The sequence below is a fragment of the Cannabis sativa genome, chromosome 5 (genome assembly GCF_029168945.1).
Source record: "Cannabis sativa cultivar Pink pepper isolate KNU-18-1 chromosome 5, ASM2916894v1, whole genome shotgun sequence".
NCBI classification, from domain to species: Eukaryota; Viridiplantae; Streptophyta; class Magnoliopsida; order Rosales; family Cannabaceae; genus Cannabis; species Cannabis sativa.
The window spans coordinates 20,645,465-20,662,100 of NC_083605.1; the positions used below are offsets into that span (position 1 = coordinate 20,645,465).

At 34.8% G+C, this 16,636-nt stretch overlaps 1 protein-coding gene across 1 annotated transcript; it reads left to right on the forward strand.

The window, feature by feature from the left end:
* Positions 1-13,980: 13,980 nt before the first annotated feature.
* LOC133038557 (putative FBD-associated F-box protein At1g05080) lies at positions 13,981-16,289 on the forward strand. The gene is made up of 3 exons (XM_061116718.1): positions 13,981-14,085; positions 14,636-15,887; positions 15,977-16,289. Exons 2-3 carry the CDS (start codon positions 14,646-14,648, stop codon positions 16,154-16,156), a joined length of 1,422 nt encoding a protein of 473 aa, XP_060972701.1. The 5' UTR covers positions 13,981-14,085; positions 14,636-14,645; the 3' UTR covers positions 16,157-16,289.
* The last annotated feature ends 347 nt before the right edge of the window (positions 16,290-16,636 follow it).

The window sequence follows — 16,636 nt, forward strand, 5'->3', positions numbered from 1 at the left end:
CATTAAAATCTCAAAAATGGTAATTTTACCTAAAAATTAAAAAGTGCACTAAAATTCAAAGCCGTAACAAATTAAATGGCATTCCAAAAGAGAGGTCATTCACCTCATAAAAAATTAAAATTCGGAACTACGTTTGACTTGATTCCTATAAAAGGATACGTAGGCAACTTAGTTGCTAAGACTAAGTGCAGTCACTGATATCGCAAAAATGGTATAAAAACACAAACTCTCAAAATTCCATACAAGGTCATACACTTAGGAATTTTTCCAAATTTTTAGATAGCAAAGGATTCCTGAAAGTGGTCATCTACCGGAATCCTTATATCCAAATTTTAAAATACCGTATTCTGAACTACAAGTGGCTTGATCCTTCACAAAGAAGGTATGTAGGCAGCTCGGTTAATTAAATTGACTGAGTTCAGCTGCAATTCCAAATTTACCCCAAATTTCCCAAATTTGTCATTGTAATTGGAATCAAAGGGTATTTCCTTTAAATAAAAGGATTGTAATTAAGAGATTATTCTTATAATCTTGGATGGGTCGAACTTAAATTAATAAACTCTAATGCTATAAATTCGGCATAGGTGAAATTGTGTTTTGCATTTATTTTTAATATTCTAAATGTGAATTTTTTGCTTAACACTGACTTATGACACTAACCGGGAATGCAATATCTAGACGAGTCACAGTTAGATAATTCAACTTTCCAACTAACCTGCAATATTTCTCAGGATCTTCAAATGGTTTCCCATCACGTGTAAGATGCACAGCTGGATTCATCGGAGCATTACAAGGTTTTGCTCCCAATTTTCCTGTCTCAGTTAACAAATCAAGTACATACTTTCTTTGAGACAGAAAAATACCTTGTTTACTCCGAGTAACTTCAATACCCAAGAAATACTTAAGCTCCCCTAAATCTTTCGTGTTAAACTGGGTGTGAATGAAAGACTTAAGGGATGAGATGCCTTCAGTATCATTTCCAGTAATAACGATGTCATCAACATACACCACTAACAAAATGATACCAGCAGTTGATCTTTTATAAAACACAGAATGATCTGACTTACTTTTCAACAAACCAAACTTCTCAACCGCCTGACTAAATTTACCAAACCAAGCACGAGGGCTTTGTTTCAATCCATATAAAGATTTGCGAAGATGACAAACTCGCCCTAACTCCCCCTGAGCAACAAACCCAGGAGGTTGCTCCATATATACTTCTTCCTCAAGATCTCCATGAAGAAAAGCATTTTTAATATCAAGCTGATGCAAAGGCCAATGATGAGTAGCTGCCATGGAAATGAACAGTCGAACAGATGTGAGTTTAGCAACAGGAGAAAAAGTATCACAATAGTCCACTCCATAGGTTTGAGCATAACCCTTGGCAACAAGACGGGCCTTTAAGCAAGCAACTGTGCCGTATGGATTGAATTTAACCGTGAACACCCATTTGCACCCGATGGCCTGTTTTCCGGAAGGTAAATCAACCAAGACCCAAGTACCATTCGCAACCAAAGCATTCATCTCTTCTATCATTGCAGCAAGCCAACCAGGATGAGACATCGCTTCTCGAACATTTTTAGGAATAGTGATAGAATCAAGAGAAGCAATAAAAGAGCAAGAAGAAGAGGAGAGATGATTATAAGACACAAAAGAAGAAATGGGAAAAGTACATTGGCGTTTACCTTTACGTAGTGCAATGGGAAGATCATCTGTGATGTCCAGATCTGATGACGAAGATGCAGGTGCAGGACATGAAACAGGAGGTGGAGGAGGGGGCCGCCTGGTGTACACTATAGGAGGTCGAGGGAGTGGTGGAGGTGGTGGAGGTGGTGGAGGTGTAGACATTGTGGGGGTGACGATCGAGGCAGGTGAAGGAACAAGAGACCCGCCAGAACATGTATAAGGCGCAGAGGATGTGACAGAATTAACTAACAAATCAGCATCCTCCCCCTGACTAGTAGAAGTAGTGGAAGATGAAAAATAAGGTGTATTTTCTACAAAGGTAACATCAATAGAAATAAGATATTTGTTGAGATCAGGACAATAACACCTATACCCATTTTGAAGACGAGAATAACCAAGAAAGACACACTTTAGTGCCTTAGGGTCTAATTTTGTCACAGATGGGCGGACATCGCGAGCAAAACAAACACTGCCAAATACTTGCGGAGCAACTGGAAACAATGACTTATTAGGAAAAAGAATTTTAAATGGAATTTCACCATTAAGAACAGAGGATGGCATGCGATTAATAAGAAAGCATGCCGTGGAAACTGCATCAGCCCAAAAAGGTTTAGGAACTTTCATTTGAAACAAGAGGGCACGTGCAGTTTCAAGAAGATGTCTGTTTTTACGTTCTGCAACACCATTTTGAGGTGCTGTATCAACACTATGTTAATTTCTTGGCTGCAAAAGTAACCCCTCCCGAGCTTTCGCGTCAACAATTGAAGAAGTTCTTTTCTGAGGTGAAACATTATTATTGGGAAGAGCCAATCCTCTACAAGCACTGCGCCGATCAGATAATTAGGAGATATGTGCCTGAAGAGGAGATGTATTCTATCCTAAATCATTGTCATGCTTTACCATGTGGAGGACATTTCAGTGGAACCAGAACGACTGCTAAGGTGTTGCAAAGTGGATTCTTTTGGCCAATGATATTCAAGGATGCTACTACCTTTGTGAAGGCATGTGATCGTTGTCAACGGACAGGTAATATCTCAAGAAGAAACGAGATGCCTTTAACAGGGATTTTAGAAGTGGAATTGTTTGACGTGTGGGGAATAGACTTCATGGGTCCTTTTCCTTCATCCTTTAGCAATCAGTATATTCTATTGGTTGTCGACTATGTGTCTAAATGGGTCGAAGCTGCAGCTACACCTCAGAATGATGGTAAGACAGTTCTCCGCTTTCTACAAAAGAACATCTTTACTCGGTTTGGTACTCCTCGAGCAATAGTAAGCGATGAAGGGAGTCACTTCTGCAACAAGCATTTTGAAGCACTTCTTTCAAAATATGGTATCCGACATCGAACTGCTCTACCATACCATCCCCAAAGTAATGGCCAAGCTGAAATTTCTAATCGGGAGATCAAGATGATTCTAGAGAAAACAGTGCAAAGATCAAGGAAAGATTGGTCAAGAAAATTAGATGATGCATTGTGGGCATACAGAACTGCTTTCAAAACATCGATTGGCATGTCTCCATATCGGTTGGTGTTTGGAAAAGCTTGTCATCTACCGGTGGAGTTAGAGCATAAAGCTTTTTGGGCCATGAAGACTCTTAACATGGAACTAAAAGCTGCAGGGGAGAAAAGACTGCTACATTTGAACGAGCTAGAGGAGTTTCGAAATGAAGCCTATGAGAACGCAAAAATCTACAAGGAAAGAACTAAGAAGTGGCATGACCAAGGTCTAGTACCGAAGGAGTTTCAACCAGGGCAGCAAGTGTTACTCTTTAAGGTTGAAACTGTTTCCTGGAAAGTTGAAGTCAAGGTGGTGAGGACCATTGACGGTGGTCAAGGTGTTTCCTTATGGAGCGGTGGAGTTAAAAGGTGATGGTCCAGAAACTTTCAAAGTTAATGGACAGCGTTTAAAGCTCTACTTGGGAGGTCAATTTGACCAAGCCAAGTCCGCCATGATTTCGGCGCCACTTTGAAGAACAAGGCTCAGCGTCCGGCTATATGACGATAAAGACAGCGCTCTTGGGAGGCAACCCAAGTGTTTTCTTTAATTTTTCAGACTTTTTGATTATATTTTTAGTTTACGCTTTAGTATTTTTAGTATTTTCAATTTTTAGATTAGTACCAGACATTATTCTTTTTAGTTGAATCGTGAAAAACGTGAAAAAAAAAGTTTTTAGGCCTGGAGCCCAGTGGTCGCGACCTGAGGGTTCCTGGGTCGCGACCTATTTTTCAAGTCGCGACCTGGAATTTTACAGAGACTCACGAAATTTTTTGGTTCCAGTGGTCGCGACTAGCCTTTGGCCAAGTCGCGATCTATTTTCCAAGTCGCGACCCCAGTCGCGACTTCCTTATTTTCCAGAGAAGGCTTAAATCTGAGTGTGAGCTAGTCGCGACTAGCCCTAGGCCAAGTCGCGACTTGCTCGCGATTTCTTCTATAAATTCAAACTTTCCCCCTCATTCAACCCTACACAAAAAAAATTCAAATTTCAAATCCTCTCAGCCGAACCCTACCCTTTTCCTCTCAAAAATTCAATTTTTCATCACCAATCTTCAATCTTTTCATCTTTCTTTTTTTTTTAAATTTCTCAAACCCAATCCATTCAAAAACCCAATTTCACTCATCAATCTACACATATCATCAAAACTCATACCAAAAATCACCCATAACACCCCAAATCCGAAAATCACCATTGTCTTCATCTTCAACCTCAAGCTTTCAAGAACATTCAACAATGGAGGTGGAGTAAAGCTTCTTCGGGTTTGTAAGTATCACTTCCTTCAATCTTTAAGGAATTTGATTAACTTTTTCTAGTTTTTGGGTGGTGTAATTGTGTGTTGTGCAAGAATATTGTTGATATTGGGTTTGTGTTCATTGTATTGTGGTATTGAGTATTTGAGAATATTGTTTGAGTGATTTTGAATTTTTGGGATATAGAAAAATTAAGGGGAGGTGCTCAAATTTTTTTTTAGCATTAGTTAGAAAAGAAAAGAAGAAAAAAAAAATATTTTTGCTGAAAAAAAAAATGGCACCTAAAAGGACTAGGAATGTGGAGGAGGGTTCGTCTTCAAACCCACCACCAACGGGTTTTGATAGGACCTGCTTTGGAAACATTGAGGCCCAAAATCGCTTCATGAGACTTAAGAATAGGGCTTATATTGATGATCGGGGTATTGAATTCCCGGAGAATCCTTTGAGGCGTCAACCTCGATTTGAAACAATTCGGGCTCAAATAGAAAGAATGAAGTGGGGAAGTTTTGTGGATGCTCGGGGTCGGGCTAATGTTACTATGGCTTGTGAATTTCTTGCGAATTGGCCCGACCGCCGGAATGGGGAAGTAAAGGTGCGGGGAAAGAAAGTTCCCGCTACTGCTGATGTATTTAATGTGATGTTCTCTGTCCAAGATTACACTAGGGAAGAACAATGCCTCTGAATTATTGAGGAGGAGGAGGAGCAGTTTGATATGGTGGATGTGGCGGAGACAGTGAGATTTCCTAGGTTGAGGTTCCATGACAATGATGGCACAGAGGGGTCGCCCAACATCCTCTACCGGTGTGAACTGAACCCGGTGGCAAAAACATGGTTGTACTTTGTAAGTGCTCGGTTAGTGCCAAATAAGCACTTTTCCGATGTCCAAATGGATCACCTGAAATATGTGTACGCTATAATGAAGGGGTACAACATTAACATTGGACAAGTCATAAGGCAGAGCATTGAACAGATCGTGCAAGGAGCCACGGGAGGTGGTTTTGGTTTAGCGGGAGTGATCACAGAACTCTGCGGGGCATATGAAGTTCCCCAATTAGAGTATGACAACACGGTGTCACCACTCCGCAAGATGGACATCGCCTTTGTCAACAGGCTGAAAGAGCCACATCCCCATGGCCAACCTCCACCTGAAGCACCGCAAGGGCGTAGGCGGCAACGAGAGCCTAGTGCTGAAGAAGAAGATGAGCAGTGTTGGGTTTTATGCTCTAAATAAAACTCATTTCAATATAATCAGATTTACTTATTAATATAGATCAGAATTAACATTTAATGTTGCATGGTTCACATGATTTATTTCATGATTATATGTACATAATGTATAAATTCATCTGAAACCCTTTTCACATACTTGATCCTGTTTATTGTGCCGTCAACACATTGGAAAGTAAACATGACTATGTGAATAAAGTTTCCTAGATTTATCAGACATAGGGTTTTACTGATATGATAATCTACAACAGAGTTTACTTGCATTTGGAGAAGTGCTATGTTCTTTCCAGAGCATTGGTTAAAGTAAAGCTCAGGTTGGATGCATGGAGTATGCATCGAAAGGGACCGATATTGAACTTTGACTTAGATTTATTAAACTTACCGTAATATCTATTCAAGTCAATATCACCTAGTTGATCCTAGATCAAATGATCTTAATCCTGATATGATTAGGCTCAATCTCGAGAGGCTATTCGTGTTCTTTGCTTTGTTAGTTAAGCCTACTTTTAGGTCAGGGTGATACGTACATTTTGGGAACACGGTATTGCAATTGAGTGGGAGCGCTAGCATAAACATGGAATCTATAGCTTCTATCTGGCGAATAGTAAGCAAAGGATGATCTCCTTCGAGCTTGACCAAACGAACATAAATGGTGGAGTACTCATTTCACATAAGCTGAAATATCATTTATACGGGGTCAAGTGTTTTAAGGATAAAATACATTGTAGGGTGTAACGGTAATTTAATCCCTTTACAGTGTAGATCATTCATATAGAGGATCAGTGATCACATTAGGATTATAACAATGGATAACTAATGATGTGTCTATATGGTGGAACATATAGAGCATTCTATATAACTGAGAGTGCAATTCTAAGTTCTATACGTGGATTCAACGAAGAATTAATAAGTTAGTGAATTTTAGTAATAAATTCTTGATCTACTTATTGGAAGCTCGGTTATATAGACCCATGGTCCCCGCACTAGTTGAGATAATATTGCTTGTAAGACTCATGTAATTGTTTTTGATTAATCAATTATAATTCTCAAATTAGACTATGGCTATTTGTCAATTTTTCACTAAGTAAGGGCGAAACTGTAAAGAAAGAGTTTTAGGGGCATATTTGTTAATTATGATACTTTGTATGGTTCAATTAATAAATATGATAAATGACAATATTATTTAATAATTATTTATAGTTATTAAATAGTTAGAATTGGCATTTAAATGGTTGAATTTGAAAATTGGCGTTTTTGAGAAAATCAGATGCAGAATTGAGAAAACTGCAAAATCCAAGTAAGGCCCATTACTCTACATGGCCGGCCACTTGGTTTGAATTTTTAAACTAATATTTTCATTATTTTAATGCCAAATAATTCAAACCTAACCCTAGTGGAATGCTATAAATAGATAGTGAAGGCTTCATGAAAATTACACTTAAATTTTCTACTTTTTCATTCAGAAAAAACTGAGCCTTCTCTCCCCCTATCTTTGGCCGAACCCACTCTCTCTCTCTCTTCCTCATTGAAATTTCGAAATCTAAGTGATTAGAGTAGTGCCCACACACAGCAAGCAATACCTCAATCATAGTGAGGAAGATCGTGAAGAAAGACTTTCAGCAAGAAGGAGGTTTCAGCATCAAAGATTCAGAGAAATAGATCCAGGTTCAGATAATGATAATGCTCTGCTACAGAAAGGAATCAAGGGCTAGATATCTGAACGGAAGGAGTCATATTATTCCGCTGCACCCAATGTAAGGTTTCCTAAACTTTATACGTGTTTATTTCATCGTTTTAGAAAGTTCATATTTAGGGTGTTAAACAACATACTTGTGAGTAGATCTAAGATCCTGGTAAAATAAATTCCAACAACTGGCCCCTACAATTGCCCGGGCCTATCGATCCCACAACGCAATACACTCATGCACAGCTGAGTTATATAATTGAGCAGAACAACCACATGCAACAATACATGGTGCAGAGGAGTGTCTATGATGAGGGACAAGTTCAGCAACTTAACTCTCTCATCAACAGAATAAACATCGGGATTGATGACCCGAATTATTTGGCGCAACCTCCTCGGTTCTACCCTTATGACCAGCCGCCACTACCCAACCCTTTCTGAAAGGGTCTCAGGTAAGTTTCTTCTCTCTGCATATTATGGTACACATTGGGGACAATGTCATATTTAGTTTGGGGGGAGAGACTTAAAAAATTTTAAATTCTGCACTTTAATTTCTGCATTTTAATTTTCTGTTTTAGTTTTTTTTGTGTTTTAGTTAAGGAATGGCAATAAGCTTGACGATAGTTGTATACTGCCGATTAGTGTGATGTGATCTGAAACTGTAAAATAACTGTGTGCTTGATTTTGTTAACTCTTTGGATTAGTTCGGATGCTTAGAAACCTGTGTTTGTCTGCAAATACTCAATTTGTGAAAATTGTTATAATTGTTTTACTATGGTTTGCGGTAAGATTGACAGGATAGCTTAGAACTTGCATGTTTATTCTTTTGAGGCGGAATCCTTGATAGTGTTCAATTGGAATATGACTTAGGCATTTGTTGGATAGTTTGAGCCTTTCAAGCCTACCATAATAATGTGTATCCCTAGTTAACCTTTTGAGCCTAAACCTGTTTTGTTTTTTTCACCCATTGATTTAAAAAATTTTGCAACCACACTATTAATTTTTCTTCACCATGTTATCCATGATATCATAAGCTACATGATTAGTTTGGGGGAGGAGAAACATTTAGTGTGAGGAAATAGTGAGAGGGAGAAAAACTTGTAAGATTGAGAAGAGAAAAAAAATCGTAATTCAATGTCACTGAAAAAAAAAAATGAAACAAATGAAAAAAAAACACAATGAAAAGTAAAAATTTGTGTTCAAATAAAAAATAAATAAATAAATAGGATTTCAGTGATGTTGGAAAGTAATAGAGATGTCTTCTATCAATCTTGGTCTATATATTTGGGAACATTGCGGGATTCTAAAAAAAAAAAGAAAAGTAAAAAGCTTGTGGGTTCCGATTGTGTGCTTATGATATCTTGAGCCGAAATTATCTTTTGCCTATCCCTGAATATCTGAGCCATACAACCTAAGCCTTGAAAAGACCTAATGATTCCGAAGAATACTGTGAACATTAGTGGAGAAAGGTAAGCATGCAAGCTTATGAGTTATCGGGCTGTGGAACTGTTGGAAAGAGTAAAACTTTTATAACAATGTTTCACATTTGAATAAATTTTGTGGTTATACATAGTGTTATGAATTGAGCATCTGAGTTAATTGTTAGAGTTAGTAGGATCGAAATTCTAGTTTATGCAACGAAGAAAACAGAGCATGAGTCAGCAGCGTAGTAATTATCTGATAGCGTAGTTAGTTTTTTTTTTTTATCTTACTCGGGGGCGAGTAAGAATCTAGTTTGGGGGATTTTGTTAGGTTATAATTAGCCTATGTTTCGGGTCTTTAAAGTTAGCATTATCTCGTCTATTGGTGTCTTTTGGAGCAGTTTTACGCTTGATTTTCATTATTTCAGGTTCCCGGGGTGTTAAAGTTCGAATTCAGTCAAATGGCAAAAAACTGGGACAAACTTGGAAAAAAAATTGGAAAATTCGGCTCCAGACGCATCAGTGGTCGCGACCTCCAGAGAGCCAGGTCGCGACCCTTTTTCCTGGTCGCGACCCTGGTCGCGACTTCGAGAATTGGCAGAAACTCGGTTTTTCGAGTTTTGCCTGTAGTCGCGACCAGCTTAAATGCTAGTCGCGACTTGGTACGGAAATCGCAGATTTGACCTAATTTTAATTTTTATCTCAATTGGAGGCACACTTCTCATCCCTATATAAGGAATACGACACTGAAGGTCAAAGCAAGCAGAAATAGACCTAAATAGTGGATGCAAGTGGAGAGGAAGCTATCTTGAAGACCCGAAGCGATATCACCTTCTAGTTTCTTTCTTTTACCCTTAATTTCTTCTTTATGTCTGTTTTTGTTTCTGAATTAATCATGGATGTTTTTAAAGTTATGTTGAACTAAATTTCCCAATAAGGGAGGATGATGAATGTTGTTTAAGTTTATGCCTAGTTAATAAATAATTGTCATTCCTTCATCTTATGTGTGAATACTATCTATATTTGTGTTTAATTCCATGTGCAAGCTTGATCACCTTTTACATGTTTAATGATCTCAATTCGAAATCTGAAAAGTGAGAATTGAGAATGCTAAAATTTGGATAGTCTAGGTTTTGATGTGAAACGAAAGTATTTACATAGCCTCAGTGACAAATAGATTATTGCTTAATGCTAATTTTGTGTTGATTTAATTAAGAAGTTAATTAGAGAACATATTGTTTAGAACCTAAAAGATCTGAAAAGAGTTAGGTTGATTTATAATCTGTCATTCACATTGAGATAAGGTTAGCAATTAGGTATTAACATCGGTAACTTATCAACAGGATTCACCTCCCTAATCTCTCATCTTGATTAATCTTCGTTTATTTTCTCTTTAATTTTCTGAGTTATTTACTTTCAAATTGCAAACTTATTATTTTACCAAATAGAATCATAAGTATAGTTTAGTAGTACTTAAGCCAATTCCCTGTGGTTCGACCTCACTTGCGTGAGATACTACTTGATTGCGTACACTTGCGTAATAAACATAAAACTTCGTAGCACAATCTAATCAATTGGAGATCAAGAAAACAAAGGGCAGTTGCACGGTCCAGCACAAAATCATAATATCGTGCTCTTGCCTCTATAACCACTGAATTGGTCTGGATAAGTTCTCTTCTTAGCGAACTTAGCATAACTCTACATAAGACACCACCTGTTTTATGGTGTGACAATCAAAGTGCCCAAACTTCAACCTTGAATCCAGTTTTCCACACAAGAACAAAGCACATCGAATTGGATGTGCATTACATTCGAGAACAAATTGTAGAAAAGAGGATTGAAGTTTGCTACATTCCTACTCAAGATCAAACTGCTGACTTACTTACTAAACCTTTATCTTCTCCACGATTTCAATTTTTTATATGTAATATGCTTCATTTGGTTTACACTAAATATTGCTTGAGGGGAGTATTAGTGTAGTTAGTTAATACAGTTGGAATGTTAGTTATTTTCTGTTAGTAGCTGAGCGTTTAGGTGGAGTTGTTACTCCTCATAGTTGTACAATGTAATAGAATTCTGTTACTCTTCTTTGTACTCGATATATATATGATTGTCTTGAGCCTCTGTCATTCAGACAAGGTCATTTTCTTATTTCCTCATCTTTCTCAAGTCTTGAAACTATAATCCAAAACATCATATAGCTGGATAAGATCAGGTGAGAGGAGAGAGTTCTAACTTGACTAAATGACAGACCTTTTAAGAATTCATCAATACATTCCATCATCTTTCTTTGTATAAATTATCAGTCATATCATTTTTGTGTAAAATAAAATACACACGCTTATAATAGATAAATTTGATTTTTATTTTCAATATTATTAATTATCCTTAATTTATACTATCACATATATAAAAATACAATATAAACTATAACTATTTGGTTACCGAAAATATGAATACGTGGTTCGATACATTTCTTAGGTAGGGTATACACACTTATTATAGAATTTTAAAGGTTCTTATGATAAATATGGCACATTTAAGTTTGACCAATTTATATTGTATTTTTTTTGTTTATGGTATTTGATATGCCATATATATGTAATTAGGTTTTCAAATTCCATATTTAATATTTTTATTTGTTCAGGAAGTTTTATTTGTCATTGATGCCGAAAAAGTCATCGGAGTTTGCTGCCGGTGTCGGAAAAGTCGTAGGAGTAGCAGTCGGTGCCGGAAAAGTCATTAGAGTTGCTGTCGGCGCCAGAAAATTCGTTGAAATTGGCATTGTCGCTGAAAAAATTACTGAAAAAATCATCAAAAAACCAGTTTCTTTTTCTTGATGAAGAAACTACTTTCTTGGTGATTTTTCCGTTGATAATGCCAATCCTGACGACTTTTTTGACGCTAGCAGCTACTCCGACGACTTTTTCAGCATCGACAGCAAACTTCAAAAAAGTCATCAGAATTGGCATAGTCGCCGGAAAAATAACCAAGAAAGTGGTTTCTTGATGAAGAAACCAGTTACTTGATGAAGAAACCAGTTTTTTCTTGGTGATTTTTTCGGTATTTTGACGACAATGGTAAATCTAACAAATTTTATGGCGTTGGTAGCAACTCTAACGACTAATACATCGACATCTACTCCGGTGACTTTCCAGTACTAATACTAAATTCTGGAAAATTCGTAAGAATTGGCATTATCGCTGAAAAAATTACCCAAAAGATCACCAAGAAATTGGTTTCTTTTCTTCATCAAGAAACCAATTTCTTGATGAAGAAACCAGTTTCTTGGTAATTTTTTTTTGTAATTTTTCCGGCGATAATGCCAATTCCAATGACTTTTTTAGCACCGGTAGCAACTCCGGTGACTTTCCCGTTGTCGGCAGCAACTCCAGCGACTATGCCAATTTTGATAACTTGTTTCAGTTAACTATTGTTTAACATTTATATTTCATTATGATTTTTCATAGTGTCGAATCTGGTTTCACAGGGTTCATAAGTTCAAAACTAGTTTTACAGGTTTTAAGGGTTCTGTAATGAGGTTTCTCTATTTTATGATGTTATTGTATATTTTTTATTTTAAGTTTCTTTTTATTATTTTATTTCTAGGTTTGAAACTGGTTTTCACACTTATATTTCGTTTTAGATTATTGTTGTGCATTGTGCGTTGTTTTGTTTATATTTATGAGTATTTTTTTTTTGTGTTTTTTTTTCTCTATTTGGTTGATTGATGAATCTAGTTTCAATTTTTTTTTCAGTGTATATCATTTTTGTTTTGTTTTCATAATCTTTATTAATGTTGTGTAACGAAACTTGTTCCTTGATGAAGAAACCACTTTCTTAGTGAAGAAACCAGTTTCTTGATGAAGAAACCACTTTCTTGGTGACTTTTCTAGTGATTTTGTTGGCGACAATACCAATTCTGACGACTTTTTTGACGCCGGCAATAACTCCGGCAATTTTGCCGATACCGGCAACTACTTCGATGAATTTTCCGACACCGACATCAAACTCTAGAATAGTCGTCGGGATTGGCATTGTCACCGGTAAAATTACCGAAAAAATCACCAAGAAACCGGTTTCTTCATCAAGAAACCAGTTTCTTGGTGATTTTTCCTGTGATTTTTCTGCGACAATGCTAATTCTAACGACTTTTTCAGCGCCGGCAGCAACTTTGGCGACTTTTCCGACACCGATAGCAACTCCGACAACTTGTCTGGTGCCGGCAACAAACTCCGATGACTTTTCCGGCATGAATGACAACTCTGGCGATCACTATAGTTTTATTTGTTTTATTTTTTTAAAAAAAATAAATATGAATGGAATTTTAATATTTTTTATGGTAATTTAATTAAATTTTTATTTTTTATGAATTTTAAATTCATATTTTTTTTAATGTTTTATATGATTTTGTTTTTTTAAAAAAAATCATATTTTTAGTTTGATTGATTAGATAATGATATATTTAGTGGCTTTATTTTTTATGCCATATTTATTATCTTTAATATTTTCCCCATATTTTTGAATTTTTTTTTTTCAAATGATAGTGTGTTATATATGTAAGCATCCTATATGTTTTTGAGAAATTATAAATAATTTACAACATAAAAATAAAGTTTAAAATAGTCAGGTGCACTCGTATAAAATAAAACAGGATACAATTTTATTTGAAGGGGTTTTCATAAAAATGCTAAATCATAAGTAAAAGTTTATAATTTTGCTATCATACAAATTTTTTTTTACAAAAATACTATGTTTTTATAAAATAATGTAAAAAACAAAATAGAACAATTAAAACAATAGTAGAACAACTACAAAATAACTGTGAAAACTTAATATAAAACTTACGCATTATTTTTGAAAAAAATACAATATTTTTGAAAAAATTCTGCCCAATAGTAAAAAAGTTAAAAATTTGTGTAAAAGTCCATTATTACAATCATATTTTCTACCCCTTAAATTACTCAAAAAAAAAAAAAAAAAAAAAAAAAAAACAGACAACCTACTATAATCTATAGCTAATTAATGACACCTAAGAATTTTCCTATATATAAAAAAGCAAAAATAAAAGCCAAATAATTTTTTCAAAAGAAAAAAAAAATCACGGAAATGGAAACTAACTTTACCTTAAAAAAGGGAAAAAAATATTACAAGTAGTTATTGATAATTTTTCTATAATTTTTTTTTCTTTTCTTTTTTAGTTGGGAAAGAGACTCATATATATATTTACTCGGTTGTTTTGTTGTACTCCACTCTCCATTCAATTTCAATCTTTGAATTTTGAGCCTTCATTCTTTCTACTTCAACAAACTGAAAATTTGTAAGAAAAATTTAAACTTTCACTTCTTCATCTCTCTATGCTGATCAAATTTCACTTTTGGAATCTATTTATTTATTTTTGGTAAATACTTAGAAATGTTTAACATCATGTATAATTCATTTATATATTTGTTCAATAAATGTTTGACCATTATTTCTTTAGTATATTGTTCTTTTTATGAGGCTTTGCTTTTGTTAAATGAAATTTGCATAAATCTATGTATGTTTAATGTGTTATATATATAGTTAATTAATAAGAGCTAAGCCATCACATAATGCAGAAAATGAATATTCTTATCTGTTATGTATATATCTCATGCGTATATATATAATATATATATGTATAACAACTTTTTGATTACGTACTTGGTTCTATTTTGGTCATTTTGTGTGCTAAAATTAAGAAAATTGTTGCTAGCATAGAGTGTTTTTATTGGTTTTCTAACATTATTTTCTATTCTGATATAGTGATATACATATATATATATTTATATTTGTCTATATAATGGAATCAAACTAAACTAATTGATGAATTCTCTGTTGTTTCGAAGGACATCATTCATGGCTAATGATGACAAAATTTCGAAACTACCTGATGCATTGATCACTCACATCTTGTCGTTTCTCCCCACTGAAGAAGTCGTTCGAACATGCATTCTTTCAAAGCGTTGGAAATTCATTTGGTATTCAGTCCCCACACTCTTATTCTACAACACTAACGACGATGATCTTGAAAAGTTGTACAATTATGTCAATAAATATTTGAAACATCGCAAGACAGGTATGAAATTTATAGCTGATTCAGGCATAACTAGTTTTGTGCTTCGTATGACTGGAGAATGTGAAAGAAGTAAGACTCGCCTCATAGATAAATGGTTAGCTTTCGCAGTTGAGAAAAAGATCAAGAAAATAGAACTTTCAATCAATTTAGATCTTATTCCCATTGATTGGAATAGTGCCTACTACTGCATACCTAAAATATTATTAGAAAATGCAAAATATTTGACTATTTTGGATTTAAGCGGGATAATGTTGGATTCTTCTTATTCATTTAGCTTTCCATCTTTAAAAACCTTGTCACTAGAAAGTGTTTGGCATTCAGATAATTCAGATTCAGAAGGGGTAGTTAAATTTTTGTTGGGTTGCCCTTCTCTTGAGAAATTGCGGTTATTTGATCATCAATTTCTAAATGATGGTAAGTTTCGATTACAAAGTTTAAGCCTTAAGTTCTTAGAACTTACATGTTTAGACAATCCTAAGTTAAATGTTCAAGTTGAAGCCATAAATCTTGAGTCTTTGGTACTATATGGTGTTGCTTTGAACAAAATAAATATCTCTTGCAAAAAACTTAGAAATCTCTCCATAGAAGATTGTGCGGAAGATAAGCAATCATCATTACAAGTTCTTATCTCTAATAATCCTCTTCTTGAGAATTTAACTTTAAGGCGCTGCCACATATATAATTCAAAGCATCTTAATATCTCGAGTCAACACTTGAAAAGTTTCGAGTTTGAGCAACGTTGGTATGATGAAGACGAAGACGAAGATAAAGATGAAGATGAAGATGAAATGATTATCAGTGATGTTACAATTGAATCAGCTCCAAATTTAGCGTCTTTTTCTTACGATGGTGTTACCGATTTTGATATATCAATCGAGTCATCTAATTTGTTGAATGGAAAATTCCATATTTTTGAGGATCAAGAGCTTGATTGTGACACAAGGTCTACCAATATGATCAATTTCTTTTCAAAGATTAATTACTCTTGGAATATTATAAGCCTACAAGTTCACACAGATAAGGTAATAATATGCTTTATTTTTATTTGATTTTGCAATTTTATTTATTTCGAGTTATTATTATGTTTATACCTTTATACATTTTAATGAAGGCTCTCATCTTGTCGGAAAAGTTGAAGAACATGTACGATTCTCCCTTGTTTAAGTGGAAGCATCTCAAACTAGTTATTACTGAATATGATCCTGAAAGTTTGTCAGAGTTGAAGAATTCATTATCATGGATTTCACCTTCTTTAGAAACATTATCTATTAATGGAGATGTGATATTTTAGTTTTGCTTAATAATATTGGAACTACTGATTAGAGTAGGGATGACTATTTTTTGTCTCTTTTCTTTTTTGCTAACACTTTTTGAGGTTATTTACTTTAGTAGTTTTGCAATGATGAATATTTGCTTTTTTGCGCGAATGAAATTGATTTTTTTATGCTACAAACTTGAGATTAACTTACTACAGAATAACTAAAGTTTATTTCCATGTCATATTCCATAAATTTATATATATATACTTATATATATATATATATGCATTCTTTTCACTCTGCATTTTTTTAATTATTATATTATGAGTTTCTTGAATATTATCATTAAACTATTGTGCTCTTCAAAATAAAATACTAGCTAGAAACATTCAATAATGATATATACAATTACACTGAGACATAAGAGGATATAATGCCTTCTAACTTGACACATGAGAAACCTTTTGATTTATGATCTCTTTTCTTGGTCTTAATTTAGCTAGAAAACTTAA